General features: G+C 55.1%; 2 protein-coding genes across 3 annotated transcripts; one reads left to right on the forward strand and one right to left on the reverse strand.

Moving 5' to 3' along the window:
* The first annotated feature begins 37 nt into the window (after nt 1-37).
* Nucleotides 38-5,346, forward strand: TBX6 (T-box transcription factor 6). Its single transcript, XM_027962047.3, has 8 exons — nt 38-869; nt 954-1,191; nt 2,091-2,358; nt 2,439-2,585; nt 2,679-2,749; nt 3,772-3,845; nt 3,928-4,111; nt 4,214-5,346. Exons 1-8 carry the CDS (start codon nt 752-754, stop codon nt 4,416-4,418), a joined length of 1,305 nt encoding a protein of 434 aa, XP_027817848.1. The 5' UTR covers nt 38-751; the 3' UTR covers nt 4,419-5,346.
* Nucleotides 5,226-13,390, reverse strand: PPP4C (protein phosphatase 4 catalytic subunit). Of its 2 annotated transcripts, XM_027962053.3 has the most exons (9): nt 13,274-13,390; nt 12,881-13,042; nt 9,191-9,242; nt 8,210-8,260; nt 7,893-7,994; nt 7,141-7,314; nt 6,925-7,051; nt 5,767-5,956; nt 5,226-5,675 (listed from the first exon to the last, which is right to left on the reverse strand). In XM_027962053.3, exons 2-9 carry the CDS (start codon nt 12,976-12,978, stop codon nt 5,546-5,548), a joined length of 924 nt encoding a protein of 307 aa, XP_027817854.1. In that variant the 5' UTR covers nt 12,979-13,042; nt 13,274-13,390; the 3' UTR covers nt 5,226-5,545. The 2 variants fall into 2 exon arrangements, with proteins under 2 accessions (XP_027817854.1, XP_060262228.1); XM_060406245.1 differs by lacking the exons at nt 9,191-9,242; nt 12,881-13,042; nt 13,274-13,390 and adding an exon at nt 8,984-9,148.
* Between the last annotated feature and the right edge of the window lie 1,350 nt (nt 13,391-14,740).

The raw sequence follows: 14,740 nt of genomic DNA on the forward strand, positions 1-14,740 counted from the left end.
AGTGTAGTTCCGAGGGTTCCCCAGCGCGGGACCTTCTGGGAAACCCGGGCGTCAGCGGTCAGAGACCGTCGAGCTGTGAACGTCTCTAAACTTTTGAGACTTGGCCGAGGCTGGAGGTTTTAGAGAATGGGAGCTGGGAAGGACTCCAGCGTTCAGGCCTCGGCTGCTGACTCCTCGGGGTCCCCAGTGCCCCGCGTATCAATAAGCTTAGGCCGCGTCCCTCCAACCCTGCTCCTTCCCTCCAGTCATGCTTCCTCCCTCAAAGTCTCGTCCTCCAAGTGAAGGGGGGCGGGGGGGGTCACCTGCCAGAAAAGTCTGGGGCGCCAAGGTCTGCCCCAGGATTCCAGGCTCCATCCCAGGGTCCAGGCCCCGCCCCTCAGTAGATTATCCCTAGCCGGGGCTCCCCCCGTGGGAACGGGGACCAGCTGGCCGGAAGCGCCAAACTGCGTCCCTGTCGAGCCCCGGGGATCAATCAGGCCGAGGAGTTAATTATGTAATGAGGGGGCAGGGGGTCGGGGCTAATGAAGCCTGGGGGGAAGGGGAGGAGGGGAGGGTACCCAGGTATCCGGCCCCCTCTTGGACCCCTTCCAGGCCCCAGGGGTCTCCACCCCAGCCTAACTCCAGGGACCCAAAGAGGGGAGGGGCTGTGATCCTGGATCTGGAAGGGGCTGAGCTGTGAGCTATAAAGGGGGCATCTCTCAGCACTGGGGCACTGTAGGCAGCGTGTCCCGAGGCCAGACAGGACTACTCCATGTACCACCCACGAGAGTTGTACCCCTCCCTGGGGACTGGCTACCGCCTTGGGCCCCCCCAGCCTGGGGCAGATTCCAGCTTCCCGCCTGCCCTGGCAGAGGGCTACCGCTACCCTGGTGAGCAGAGAATTGAGCTCGGTGTAGGAATTGGGGTGGGGGCTGTGGCCCTCAGCTGGCCCCTCATTCTCCTCCCATCTCCAGATCTGGACACTCCCAAACTGGACTGCTTCCTCTCTGGGATTGAGGCTGCTCCCCGAACTCTGGCTGCTCCCCCACCTCTACCCCCACTACCCCCATCCCTGGGCACTGAGCCGCCACCCGCTTCAGCCCCAGAGGGCCTTCATTCACTCCCTGGAGTCAGCCTGAGCCTGGAGAACCAGGAGCTGTGGAAAGAGTTCAACTCCGTGGGAACAGAGATGATCATCACCAAAGCTGGGAGGTGAGGGGGCTGAGCCAGGGTCAGAGAACCCAGTGTGTTCCTGTTGTGGGAAGGGCAGAGTTCCTGGTGATGGGGCTGGTGTGGGATTTCTAAGGGGGCTAGAGCTCTGCCTGAGTTAAGAGTGTGACTGTGGCCTGGATCAGGGGTCATTCTGTGGCAAGGGTCAAGGGTCAGTCTGTGGTCTGGCTGGTTTAGGGACTAACCTATGACAAGGGTCCTAGATCTTTCTGGGCTAGGGACAGGAAGTCCAGCTGGGCTTTAAGTTAGTATGTGGCCTAGATGAGGGGTCAGTCTGCACCTAGATTCAGGATTCAGACTATAACAGGGGTCAAGGACCAGCCACTGACCAGCATCAGAGAAATCTGGCCAGGATCAGGAGTCAGTATGTGACTAGTTCTGGGGTCACCTTGGAGGCAGGGATATGGTCAGGATGGTCAGTGGATCTTTCTCTAGCCCAGGAGCTCAGGCATTAGCATGTGAGTCCTCTTTTTATTTTCTCTGAAGCAAGTTTGTCCAGCAGCTGTAGATTCTGGTGCTGAAGATGAAGCAAGGAGACCAGGGTGGGGAGCAGAAGGCTCCTGGCAAGATTCTGGGGGGGAAAGTGTGTCACTTCTGCTTCTCCAAGTGGAGTTTGAGGGGTTAGGGGTCCAGACTCTGCTCCTATCCTGCTGTGTGCCTCTGGTCACATCACCTGACCTGTCTGTCCTGTTTCTCATCTGTAAAATGGAATGAGACAGGCTTACAGCTCTAAGATCCTGCCTTCTGAGTTCTGATTCCACATTCCTCGAGTCTCTGTGACAGACCTGGATGAGCCAGTGACTATGCCGCCTTGCTGGTGCTGTGCTCAGCCCCGACTCGTGGGTAGCTCCAGGACTCTTTGGTCCCTTCCCCCATCCCAGGCGCATGTTCCCTGCTTGCCGAGTATCAGTCACTGGCCTGGACCCCGAGGCCCGCTACCTGTTTCTTCTGGACGTGGTCCCAGTGGATGCGGCTCGCTACCGCTGGCAGGGCCGGCGCTGGGAGCCCAGCGGCAAGGCAGAGCCCCGCCTGCCTGACCGTGTTTACATTCACCCGGACTCCCCTGCCACTGGAGCCCACTGGATGCGGCAGCCTGTGTCTTTCCACCGTGTCAAGCTCACCAACAGCACACTGGACCCCCATGGCCACGTGAGGCCCAGGCTGGGACCCCCTGATGAGGGTTGGGGTGGGACCAGGGTAGGGAGTCACACCTCTTTCTTCCCTCTCAGCTGATCTTGCACTCCATGCATAAGTATCAGCCCCGCATACACTTGGTGCGGGCTGCCCAGCTCTGCAGCCAACACTGGGGGGGCGTTGCCTCCTTCCGCTTCCCAGAGACCACGTTCATCTCCGTGACAGCCTACCAGAACCCACGGGTGAGTGACCCTGCTGGAGCGGGTGGCATCACCCTGCCCTGGCTGCAGGAGTCTTGACTCTGGGTGTGTGGCGCCCCCCGACCCTGCCCCCAGATCACGCAACTGAAGATTGCAGCCAATCCCTTTGCCAAGGGCTTCCGGGAGAACGGCCGAAACTGTAAGAGGTGGGCATCATTCACTCATTCAGTCGTTGTCATCAAATGTTTACTGACTGTGTGCCGGGCACTGTGCCGGACTCCTGGAACCCAATGTAAGTAAACACATGTTGTCACTCACTGCTGTGACAAATACTTATTTAGCACCTGCTTATGTGCCGGGCACAGTTCTAGGCAGTGAAGGTGCAGAACAAACCAAAGCCCCTGCCCTCGTGGAACTGACTCAAGTGGGCAGAGCAGACAAGTAAACAAGAGAAGTAAATACGTTAGGGATATGTGGGATAAGTTCTATAGAGAAAAGAAAGCAAAAAGATCAGGACTGGAGAGATGAGTCCTGGAAAGGCCTCACTAAGAGGACATTTGAGAAGACTCGGAGGAAGTATGGAAGGGAACCATGTGAGTATCTGGGAACATGCCAGGGGCCTGGGGTAGGAGCATGCTACAGTATGGCTGGTGTGGAGTGAGAGGTAATAGGAGCCAGATTATGGTGGGCTGTAAAGTTTTGGTTAGGACATTAGCTTCTTCTAACTAACCCTAACCCCTCAGAGCTGGCCCTTGCCCTCAAGACACTTAGAATCAGGCAGAAGAGAGAGATATTAACTTAAGGATCACCCTGATGAATATGATAAATGTAACAGTATCGCTCTTGACAAGTTATCAGGGTAGCCCAGTGGAAAGAACCTGCCTGCCAATGCAGATGTGAATTTGATCCCTGGATCAGGAAGATCCCCTGGAGAAGGACATGGCAACACACTTCAGTATTCTTGCCCGGGCAATCCCATGGACAGAGGAGCCTGGCGGGCTACAATCCATGGGGTCACAAGAGAGTCCAATACAACTTAGCAACTAAGCAACTACTGTTTTCCAGTCATTTAATTCTCTGTCCTTCTATTCCTTTTTCTGTAAAATGGGTATAATAATGGCACCTACCTGATAGGGTCCCTGGGTGAAGTGCCTGGCACCTGGTAAGTGCCATTATTACCATCATCATCACCATTATCATCATCACCATCATCATCACTGTCCCCCAGGGAGCGAGACGCCCGTGTGAAGAGGAAACTGCGGGGCCCAGAGCCGGCAGCCACAGCAGGCTATGGGAGTGGAGGTGAGTGTCATTCCAGAGGTGATGGGACCAGGCCTGAGATGCCGATCCTCCTTAACCCGCTCTGGCCCTTCTGTCTCCCCAGATGCTCCAGGTGGTCCCTGTGATTCCACACTGGGTGGGGATGTTCGGGAGTCAGATCCAGAGCAGGCCCCAGTGCCTGGGGAAGCTGCCCCTGCCCCAGCTCCTCCCTGCAGTGGCCCCAGTGCTGAGGCCTACCTGCTGCACCCTGCCGCTTTCCACGGGGCCCCCAGTCACCTTCCAATCAGGTGAGTGGGTCAGCGGCACAGGGCTGGGCTGTTCCAGGCTGAGACGAGGGGGTGGTCCCCTCTCCCCTGTCCTGATACCTCTCCGCTCTTCGGGAATCCCAGCTTCCCGGAGGCTCCAGACTCTGGGCGCCCAGCCCCCTACTCAGCCGCCTTCCTGGAGCTGCAGCCCGGGCCAGCAGGCTCAGGATACCCAGCAGCAGCACCCTCAGCATCCTTTGCCTCGCACTTCCTCCAAGGGGGCCCCTTCCCACTGCCCTACCCTGGGCCTGGAGCTTACCTGGATGTGGGCTCCAAACCAATGTACTGAGCCTTTGCTAAGCCCCCTGCCTCCCTCCCCATCTTCCAGTTCCCTTCCCCCAGGCCTGTTGCCCCCTCACTTCCACTACCCCCTCCCCCACACCAAATGGCTGCCTTGGGCCTCCCCCACCCCACTTCACACTTTGATTTCACTCCCACCCCCTCTGGCTTCAAAGCTCTGGCTAAGCCGCTGGGAGTCCAGCTGGGGCCAGCTTCCCCTTCCAGGCTCTCACCTCGGTGTGAATGGAGGGGCTCTGCCTGGCCAAATGGGGCCTGGGACCAGCACTCCCACCCCCAGCCTCACCCTTGGGCTCTACAAGTCCTACCCCCTCCCCAGGGCGAGCCACACGGGTCTGTTCTCAGGTCCAGAGTATTTTTGTTAATAAAACTCGAAAGACGTCAGTGCTCTGGAAACACTATGGTCTTTGGCCCTGAGTGGGGCTGGTTGAGCAGAGGTTTTGTGAGGAGACGCAGGCCCCAATCAAGACTTGTCATTTCCAGCTGCTTGACCTTGTGAATCTAACTAAGTCAATGCTCAGGGTCTGCTTCCTCTTCAGGAAGATGGAGGAATCTGTCTTGACATGACATTCTGAGAATTAAACAGGGCTGCCCGAGAACCCAGCCCTCTCCCTGGCACTCAGGAAACCCCCAGCAGTGATCACTGTCACTGGATGGGGACCAGGAGGCTCTGGGCAAGCTAACCGGCCTGAGCCTCACCTTGCTGGCAGGATTAGGGTTCTGGGGCATCAAAGTCCTGATATAAATCCCAGGTCCAAGGCCGGTACCACTGCTCATACCCAGTCAACACCAACCGAAAGACCATTTTTCTTCTTTTATTAGAATTTTTTTCTTTTTTTTTTGTTTTCTCAAAATTTTTATCTAAAAACAAACCAAAAAAAAAAAAAGAAGGAAAAAAAGAAAACCAAAATTATTGGAAACTTCATGGTTCAAGTGGGGAGACGGGAGGAGGAGCATGGAACTGAGGCTCCCAGCCTCTCCAGAAAAGTCCTCACCCTCGAAGTGCCCTCTGTTGCAGGGAGAGCAAAGCCGGGGACAGCCCCCCCCATGCCCAGCCTCCGTCTGAAGAGGGCAGAGTCACAGTGGTCCGGGGGCCGGAGGGGGGCAGGGCCGAAGGGGTCACAGGAAGTAGTCGGCCACAGGCTTTTTGGAGGGGATGCCCCGTGTCTCTTGGGGAGCGGCCTCGAAGATGATGAAATCTTTCTGGAGATGCTCATCCAGCTCCAAGATGGCTGCCACATTCCCACAGCTGGAAGTCGGGGGGAAGGCGGGGGCAGCAGTGTTAACAGCGTGGCTCAGCCTGGATCCCTACCTCAACCTCCCCAGCCCAGGCAGCTCACCGGTAGCAGTAGTTGGGTGCCGACCACACAGTGAGTACAGTCTCGTTGAAGTGCCACTTGTAACCTTCCATCACCAGTTGGTGGGCACGGCAGATCATGTCAATGTCATTAGCTGCGTTGAACTGGGCCACCACATCACTGCCAAACAGGTAGCCAGCCCCACGGGGGCTCACACCCCAGCCTGTTGTGTCTGAGGCAAGCGAGGGACAGGATGGTGAGAGCGCGTCCTCAGGGCTGCCCGCTGCCCTCCGCAGAATAGCCTGCCTCCCTCCCCAGTGAGGCCTGTGCGGCAAGAGCACAGGGCCCAGAGGTATTCTGAGGGAGCCTCGGGATAGGACAGCAAATGCTGAAGCGGATACGCTCCAAAGAAGAATGAATTTCCTGATGGTTGGAGCCGCCTGATTATCAGAGCAACCATCTAATTTACTGTCCAAACAGGTACATGCAAGAGTGAAAGGAGGTGCTGACAGTAAGCACCTGGGACAGCACCCGTGACTCAGGGCAGCCCAGCTGGCAGGGAGGGAGGGACAGGGCAGAGGGAGCGGAGGTTGGTGTCACAGCACAAGAGGCCCAGACTGGTACTGGGAGGTTTAATTCTCATCTGGGCGATGCTCCATACTAGCTAACACCCACAACATGAGGGCGCCTTGTGTGTACGTGCTAAGTGACTTCAGTTATGTCTGACTTTGTGACCCTATGGACTGTAGCCCACCAGGCTCCTGTCCTTGGGATTCTCCAGGCAAGAATACTGGAGTGGGTTGCCATGCCCTCCTCCTGGGGATCTTCCCGACCCAGGGATTGAACCCGCATCTCTTACATCTCCTGCACTGGCAGGTGGGTTCTGGGGGCAATCATTCTGGGAGCCTGATCCTTGCAGCAGCCCCTTCACATTCAGGAAGCTGATGATTCACATTCAACAAGCCCCTGAGGTATGACGTACATGCCCCCCAACCCCCTAGCTCAAAGCACCCAGCTACCCTCATCCCCACTCCTCATAGAGGATGCCAGCCCACTGGTCATCAAGCACCAATGCCAGTGAAGACCAGCCCCACTCTGCCCCAAACTCACCTGCCCAGGGCCACCCCTTCCAGGCACCTGCTCTAACCACAGGATCCCCTCGGTCACTCACCAAGCTAAGAGCAGAGCTCTTGCCCTCACCTTCAGGGTCGGACCAGAGCAGGTCACACATGGGCCCGTCGTGGGGCACCTCTTGCTTCCGGTCAATTGTCCGGATCTGGTCCAGCGTCTGGATGGAGGGGGAGAGCCCCCCGTGCACACAGAAGATCTACGAGGAGAGCAAGACCGGCTGGGGCCCGGCGCCTCTTGTAGCCCCGCCGGCCCTCCCGTCCCCAGGGAGCTGCACGGCGGGCCTACCTTGCCATCGATGATGGCCGACAGGCTGAGGTAGTCAAAGATCTCAGTGCAGTAGCGCCACACGGTCACTGAGCCGTACTTGCGCAGACACTCGTCGTAGAAGCCGTAGACCTGGGTGATCTGACGGCTCTCGTGGTTGCCCCGGATCAGGGTGATGCGGTCAGGATAGCGAACCTGCAGGCAGTCACCATGCAGGGCCTGTCCCTCCCTCCTCGACGTCCTCGTGTCTGCCAGCCCTGCTCCACCCTCGTCACCACCGCCCCAGTCCAGATTCCAGTCATCTCTGCCCGGATCGTGCCACACTCACCTCACGGGCACCCCGACCCACCTCCAGAGGATCCAAAGCCAAATCCTCTCACTCCCTCCCACCCCCCACTTCAACTACAAACCTAACCGTCCCTCCTTCATCCACCAGGTATGGACCAAGCCCTTAGCAAGACATTTAGAGCACCTTGTTATCTGGCCTCTTACGACCTCTCTCCTACCAATGGATACTGTATCCAGCTGAACTCCACTCGGGCCACTTTCTGAACAGGGTGAGCCTCTCTTCCTTCCCGCTATGATGCCGTCCCCACCTCGACCTCATCAGATGCCCCCAAGTCAAGGAAAGCTGCCTGACCACCCAAGCAGCAACGGTCTATCACCAGCAGCACAGCTCAAGACTTGGGGGCAGATGGGGCAGGAAATGAGGGCAGAAAGGATGCAGGCCAAATCAGACCAGGTCTTGGCTCCAGAAGCCAGCGGGTTCCCACCTTAAGTGCCAGCAGCAGGAGAAACGTTTCGACACTGTAGAAACCACGATCCACAAAGTCCCCCATGAAGAGGTAGTTAGTCTCAGGGACATCGCCACCCACCTGGGGAGGGAGGAAGAAGGTTCAGCTTGGTCCTAAACTCGCCCCAACCCACTGCACCGGCCCATTTCCAGTCAAGTCGAGGCCCTTCTTCCACAATGGGCCTACCTAACTAGAGGCCTCTGACCCCCAACCCCATCACCAAAGTCTCCACTCTCAACTAAAGGGGTCTTGCAGTCATCCCCTGGGTCACCTTTCCTGGCATTCCCCACACTCACTCTGAACAGCTCCTTGAGGTCATAGAATTGTCCATGGATGTCACCACATACCTGGAAGTGAGGAGGCAGGTCAGAACTCAGAGTCTGAAAGCCTTTCTGCCAGGGGCTGTCCTTCAAAAACACCCTACTGCTTTATTTTTTTTAAAAATTCTGGCCTCATTGCATGGCACATGGGATCTTAGTTCCCACCAGGGATTAAACCCACAAGCCCACAACTCCTGCAGTGGAAGCACAGAGTCTTAACTGCTGGACCACCAGGGAAGTCCTGGCTTCATTTATTTACGGGTAAGAAATGGATTTATTTAGAGAAACACACTCCACAGACAGAATGTGGGACCTCTCAGAGGGCAAGAGCCACCTGGAAGTCCCTGCTTTAGAAGATCCTTATCCATCTCGGCCAAGCCAAGAGAGAGTGTGTGTATGTGCTCAGCCATGCCCAACTCTGTGCAACCCCATGGACTGTAGCCCACCAGGCTCCTCTGTCTGTGGAATTTTCCAGCTAAGAATATGGAGCTGTTACCATTTCCTCTTCTAGGAGATCTTCCCTGGATTGAAAGCTTCTACTTCCCAGAGTCGAGAATCTCCTCTCCCACCCCAATCCCCCCATCCCACTCTGAGTGCCAACTATTCTGTGGGCAAGAGCTAGAGCAAATTCTTTCCAGCTAGACTTGCAGCTCCCAGAGAACCTGGCCTCCTCCTCTCCCTACTCCCCTCCAGACACCCAGAATAAAGTCACTAGTAACACACAGGAACACGTGGAGTTCACTCACTCACCAAATTAAGAGTCCTTCTGCCCAGGCCAAGAGCATCCCTCCAGTGACTCCAAAGACCATGCCCACAACCACCATTTCTTCTAGCAAGGCTCTCTTGAAGATGGGGCTCCCAGGGATGAGGGGTAGACCCTGGAGCCCACAAGACTAAGGAGGACGCCCACAGGCCTAACAGACCGAGCTAGGCTGTGGGGGGACAGCGGGAACTCACTGTGACTGGAGAGTCCACCCTCTGCACGTTGCTCTCCTCCACCAAGATCTCTCTGGAGACAGAAGACCAAAGTTACCAGAGCCGGGCCAGCCCAACCCAATTTCTGACCTTTTCTGCAGGGGAAGAGAGGATGAGGCGTGAACCTCCATAGGGCAGGTGGGAGGTGTACAATTCCCCCAGGCAAGGCTAATCACAGCCCCCAAGTTCGAGACCCTTCTGTGGTTCCCCACAGTTGACAGGCCAAAGCCCCAGCTCTTGTTCAGCATCCAAGGCCTTCCCAAGGAGTCTAGGACTTTCCTGACCTTGACCCTCCTGGCTGCTCCCTTTCACACATCTGGCAACGACTCCCAGAAGACAAGAGCTCCTCCTCCTGTCCACACAGTGCCTTGGCTGGGCTCTTACAGCCCCTCTCTCCCCACCCCAGGGGCCTTCTTCCCCTGGAATGTTCTTGGGCACAAGGGTGGTGCCCTGGGCAGGCCAGCCATCAGATCCACCTTCAAGGCGATATGCTGTTGCCACTCTTCTATCATTCAGAGGAAGCGAGGACTCTGTGCTCCCTCTTTCCTTGCAGTGTGATCTACTTCTACCTGAACGAGCTTGACATGTAAATCACTGCCCATTACGGACACCCAACGTTAAGTAGCGCTGTGCTTCCAGATTTCGTCCTTGACGATCAGAGGAGCCAAGGACGCAGCAGTTCGCACCACGTGCCAGGTCAGTCGTTAAAAAAGTTCTGCATGGATGATGCGGGCACTCAAACCACCACCCTCAAAGGCAGGTGCTATAATGATTCCCACGGCTCAGATGAAGAAAGCGGCTGTGGCCACACAGACAGGAACTGAACCAAGGCGGCCTACTCTGGGGTCTGGCTCTTATTAAGCGAGTCTGATGTGGGAGGCACCTGCTCAGCCATCACTCTCTCGGCCAGTCCCTTCCCACCAGACCAGGAGCTCCCTGGGCTCAGGGTGCACTGCATAACTAAGGCAGCTCCAGGGAGGTGTGCCCTGGTTTCCAGGAATGGGAAGAGCCACTGGCGGTGATACAAGGGGCCAGAGAGCAACCAGGCTCTCCCGCCTGTCCTGCATCTTGTACCAAACATCCTCACACCACTGCTTACAATACTTTTCCAACTGACTTGGGAGGTTCTTCCCATCCTCATCAGACAAAGAAACTGAGGTTTAGAGAGAAAAGGGGCAGGATCCAGGTCACAAAGCTGGAGGGTGGCTGGAACTGAGAACAGATCTCCTGAGACTTTACACCAGCCCTTTCCACAGACTCGGTCAAAACCTGCCTCCGTGCCAGCAAGGCCTCAGCGCAATGTGGGAACCAGGCCGCGGCATCAGCCCTCTCAGGGCTCACACTTGCTCACTTTCACTGCTGACCATTGACCAAAGAATGAGATGCTGTCTCTGGATATGCAGAATCTCATCTGAGCTCTGCAAGAATTTCAGACTTGGAGACATAAGAATGACTGGACCAGGGTCATACCATTTACAGGTGACAAAGCTATACTTCATCCTGAAGACCACCTCATTCAAAACCCTCTGCTGTTCTCAACTGCTGATGTTTTTCATAGGAGCAAATGCAGCTCCCAGGCCTTTGCAGTTTCAAGGCCTTGAGTCTCGGTATCCACTGGGCAAATGAAAGTTCTTGACACCACCAGTCTCAGCCTGGGGCCCTGGTGGGTCCCCAGGAGGCCACGGCCAGATGCTTGAGATGGGCCTCTTCCAGACTGGGCCTGGGATAACTGTGGCCACCGCGGGCCCGAGCCGAGTTCATCCCAGCTCCATCTCATGAGCTGGACAGGGCCCTCCCACTCCTCAGCAGCACCCTGCTGCCATTCACAGAGCCTAAATGTCTGCCGGGCTGTCAGTGAGCGCGGAGGACAGTCAAAGACCTGGATCCAAAACCAGCTTCCCCTCCAATCAGCAGTGAGACCAGGGGTAAGAGGCTCAGTTTCCTCTTTTGTGGAATACTCACCTCTGCCCTGCCCACTGCACAGGGCTGCAAAGAACAATGAAGACTGAACACATAACTTCTGTTGTTCTGAAAATCCCACGCTATCCAAGCATTAGCTATCATCACCACCACACTGACCCAGGCCTTGTGAGGGGCATGAAACTTACAGGAAGAAGAATAGTGCCAGGCAGCAATGGGTTTAAGTTCCTTAAAAAATGCCAATGAAGACTGAGGGAGCAGGGATATCTGAAAACATCTTGGGGCTACTCTGGTCAGGGAAATCTTGAGCTGGCAAAACATGAAGGATCACAGAGGGCATTTAAAAGAGGGCTCTGTGTGTTCACCAAACCCACACAGGCCCTGCCTGGCCATGACAGGTCTTCGTGAGACAAAACCCAACAAACAGCCCAATGGCCACTTTATCGGTGGCCTCGGTCAAGTCACCAGGCTTCAAGGAATCACAGCTTCCTATTCTGTAAATGGGGAAAATTATTCCAACTTTGTAGGACTGCTATGGGAAGGAAATGGACATAAGGTCTTTGCCAGTATAAGGCGAGGTGAACAGCGGCTCTGTTGTTCAAAAAAAAAGTGAGGTAATTCTGCTGACCATTTCCACACAGTTCTCCAGTGTGTAGAAGCCACAGACAGTTCCTCAGGAGGCAGGTAACTGGTCTCCTCACAGCTGCCCACACCCTGTAGACTTCTATCCCTGTTCTCCTCCTGCTGTGAATGCCCTTCCTCAGTGGGCCTGCCCCCATCAGCCCTCCAAATTATTTTCGGCTTTCAAGGCCACCTTTTCTAGTAAGTTCTGTCCTTATCAGCACTACCCTCTTCTCACAAAGTATGAACAATAACACCTAATGTTTGTCTAACACTGACATTTAACCAAAGTCTAAGCACATTCCAAGCACCAACTTACTCTTCACAATCATCTTAGTAAGTACTATTATCTTGCTTTATTATCTCCAGAAGAAGAAACAGTCTCAGAGATCTCAAGATCACCAACATGGCTAGGAGGTGGTAAAGCTGATTCCATCCCAGTGCCGTCACCTTCCAAAGCCTGGCTCTTAACCACTACTTCATCCTACTTCCCACAGAACCCTTGGTTGGGCCTCCCTTCACACCTTGCTTATTTCTCCTCTGGCTTATTTACTACTATTTCTTACGCTCCCACAATCAATATGAGTAATCCAATTCCACTTTCTTGCATTATGGCCCAAAAAGGGACAGGACAGGGAAAACTGGCTTTAGGACCCATCCTTCAACTGTTGAATATGAGAGTCCTCACTGGTTAAGATGGGATCAATTCCACCCACCTCTTAGGGCTGTTACTGGAATTAAAAGAATACTATAAACCACAGAGGCTTTAGCTTTCCTGCCTTGAACTCCTGTTCTTGCTGACACCTCCTTTTATCATCTTATTCTTCGAGGTCTATCCCAAAGTTCAGTTCCTCCAAGAGACATTCTCTATTGCCCCCCCAGACAAGGTTGTTCCCCTGAGCTTCCTAAGTATTTTCTAGACTTAACTCCACTGAAAGCACATCATTTAATACTTCAAGTACCTTTCTCCAGGCCTGTCTTCACCCAACAGGCTGGTAGCTTCTCGAGGGAAGAGGCCCTATTCTGCTCCTCTTTGGAAAGCTTCCAGGATGAGCCAGGCCCAAAGTTTTCAGCTGGGTTTACCCCAGGCCGAAACCCCAAACCTCTCTTCCCCGGAGCCACCGGGCTCACCTGGCTTTAGCGCACAGGGCTTTGACTTCACTCTCCTTGATGAGCTCGCAGCGCCGTAGCTGCTCGATCTGCCGGTCCAGGTCGCTGATCTCCGCCATGGCCCACCCCCCGGCGCGGGTCAGAGCCGGGGCTGCCGCCCCCTCCGCACCGCACAGGGGTCTCCTGGTAAAAGCGAAGATGAACCCGCGGATCAGAGTGTCCCTAGGGGGCGCCGGGTCAGCGGGGGCAACTCGATTCTGGAGCTGGCCCGGCACCCCCTCGAACTCCCGCCTCCCCTCACATCGGCCCTGGGGCCCCCAGCGTCCCGAAGCCCGGGCCGCCCCCCGCTAACTCCCGTCGAACTCCGCGGGCCCGCGCTGGGGACGGTGGCCTAGAGGGTTCTCCGACGATTACCGCCGCGGCGACTCCGGCTCTGGCTCTCGGGCTCCCTCTCTTCCTCCTTCCCTTCGCTTTGGGCCGCCGCCACCACCGCTTCTACTTCCGGCCCCGCCGCGGAAGCAGCGGGAGATCAGTTCCGCCCCGAGCCGGATGTGGCGTCATACACGCACTCCCACTCCCGCGCCGCGCCCTTACCCCACCCCCTCAAGCCTAAGAAGGGCAATAAGCCGGAGGAACCGGATATCGGCAAGGAGCGGGCGGAAGTGGTGGTAGGCTAAGCTGATTGGCACCGGGAAGGCTGATAGGGACCTCAAACTCAGTAAGCCGGGCCACCGCCTTGTAGCTTTAGGTTACAAGTTTTTGTTTACCTGTTTTAATGGACCTCCCCTAGTACTGATCCCTAGTGGCTAAGTGATAAAGAATCTGCTTGCAATGCAGGAGACCTTGGTTGGATCCCTGGGTTGGCAAGAGCCCCTGGGGAAGGGAATGGCAACCCCACTCCAGTATTCTTGCCTGGGAAATCTTATGGAGGAGCCTGGTGGGCTACAGTGCATGGGGTCGCAGAGTTGGACACGACTGAGCTATTAACACTTTCACTTTCCCCCATTACAATCCGTGAGAGATGGAACTTGGTCCTGTTCACACTTGCAGCCCAGGGCTTACTTTGAACAAGGCTGGACCCAGTTGGCATACATAAGTATTTGTTCAGTGGGTGAAGGAATTCTAGTCTCTTTCCAGAGCCCCAGAGAAATCTGCCCTGGGGACCTCTGAAATTAGAAGCCAAAAGGACTCCACCTTCCCCACACCAAGCGTATACCTCAATCAACATGACCTCCCTGATTCCAGAATGATCCCTTGAACTCAGCTGCTTATTGTCTACAGTTGTGTTGGTTTTTCTAAGAGGGAAACTGGCTAAAAGAGGTTAAGTAACTTGTTCACAGTTGCATAGCTAAGAGCTTTGGATTTGAATCAAAGTTGATTTGAACCCAGGAAGCTGTGTCCTAAGTTCTAATTTCTTCTCCTTCTGCCACTTACTCTTTCTGGTGTTCACGTTGTTGTTATAAACTTTATAAAAACACCCTAAACTGGCATTTGAAGTCCTCTGCTTCCCTAGTTTCTTGCTGCAGGCAGAGGAAGTGACTGGTCTTTCAACAAATTTCTTGGTGCCAGAGGCCTTTTGGAATGTCCATTTTGCTATCTTCTATGGACCCTCAATTTTTATTTGCTTTACTTCAGACTGTTTCACAGAGAGCTGAGTGAGGCTAGGTACAGTAGTGAGGCTGGCCGATTTGAAGGGACACTAGATACAGCTCGGTTTTGGATGTAGGCAACAAATGCAAATGTGCAGAGAAAGGGAAAGGACAAACAACTCCCAGGAGGTGCTAGGTTTCTATGCAGATGACTGTAGGACTTCAGAAGGTACAGAGATCAGAAAGATGAAAAATGTTTTTTCTTCCTCTAGAGTGGCACTCAGACAGGAAA

Source organism: Ovis aries, chromosome 24 (assembly GCF_016772045.2).
Source record: "Ovis aries strain OAR_USU_Benz2616 breed Rambouillet chromosome 24, ARS-UI_Ramb_v3.0, whole genome shotgun sequence".
NCBI lineage: Eukaryota > Metazoa > Chordata > Mammalia > Artiodactyla > Bovidae > Ovis > Ovis aries.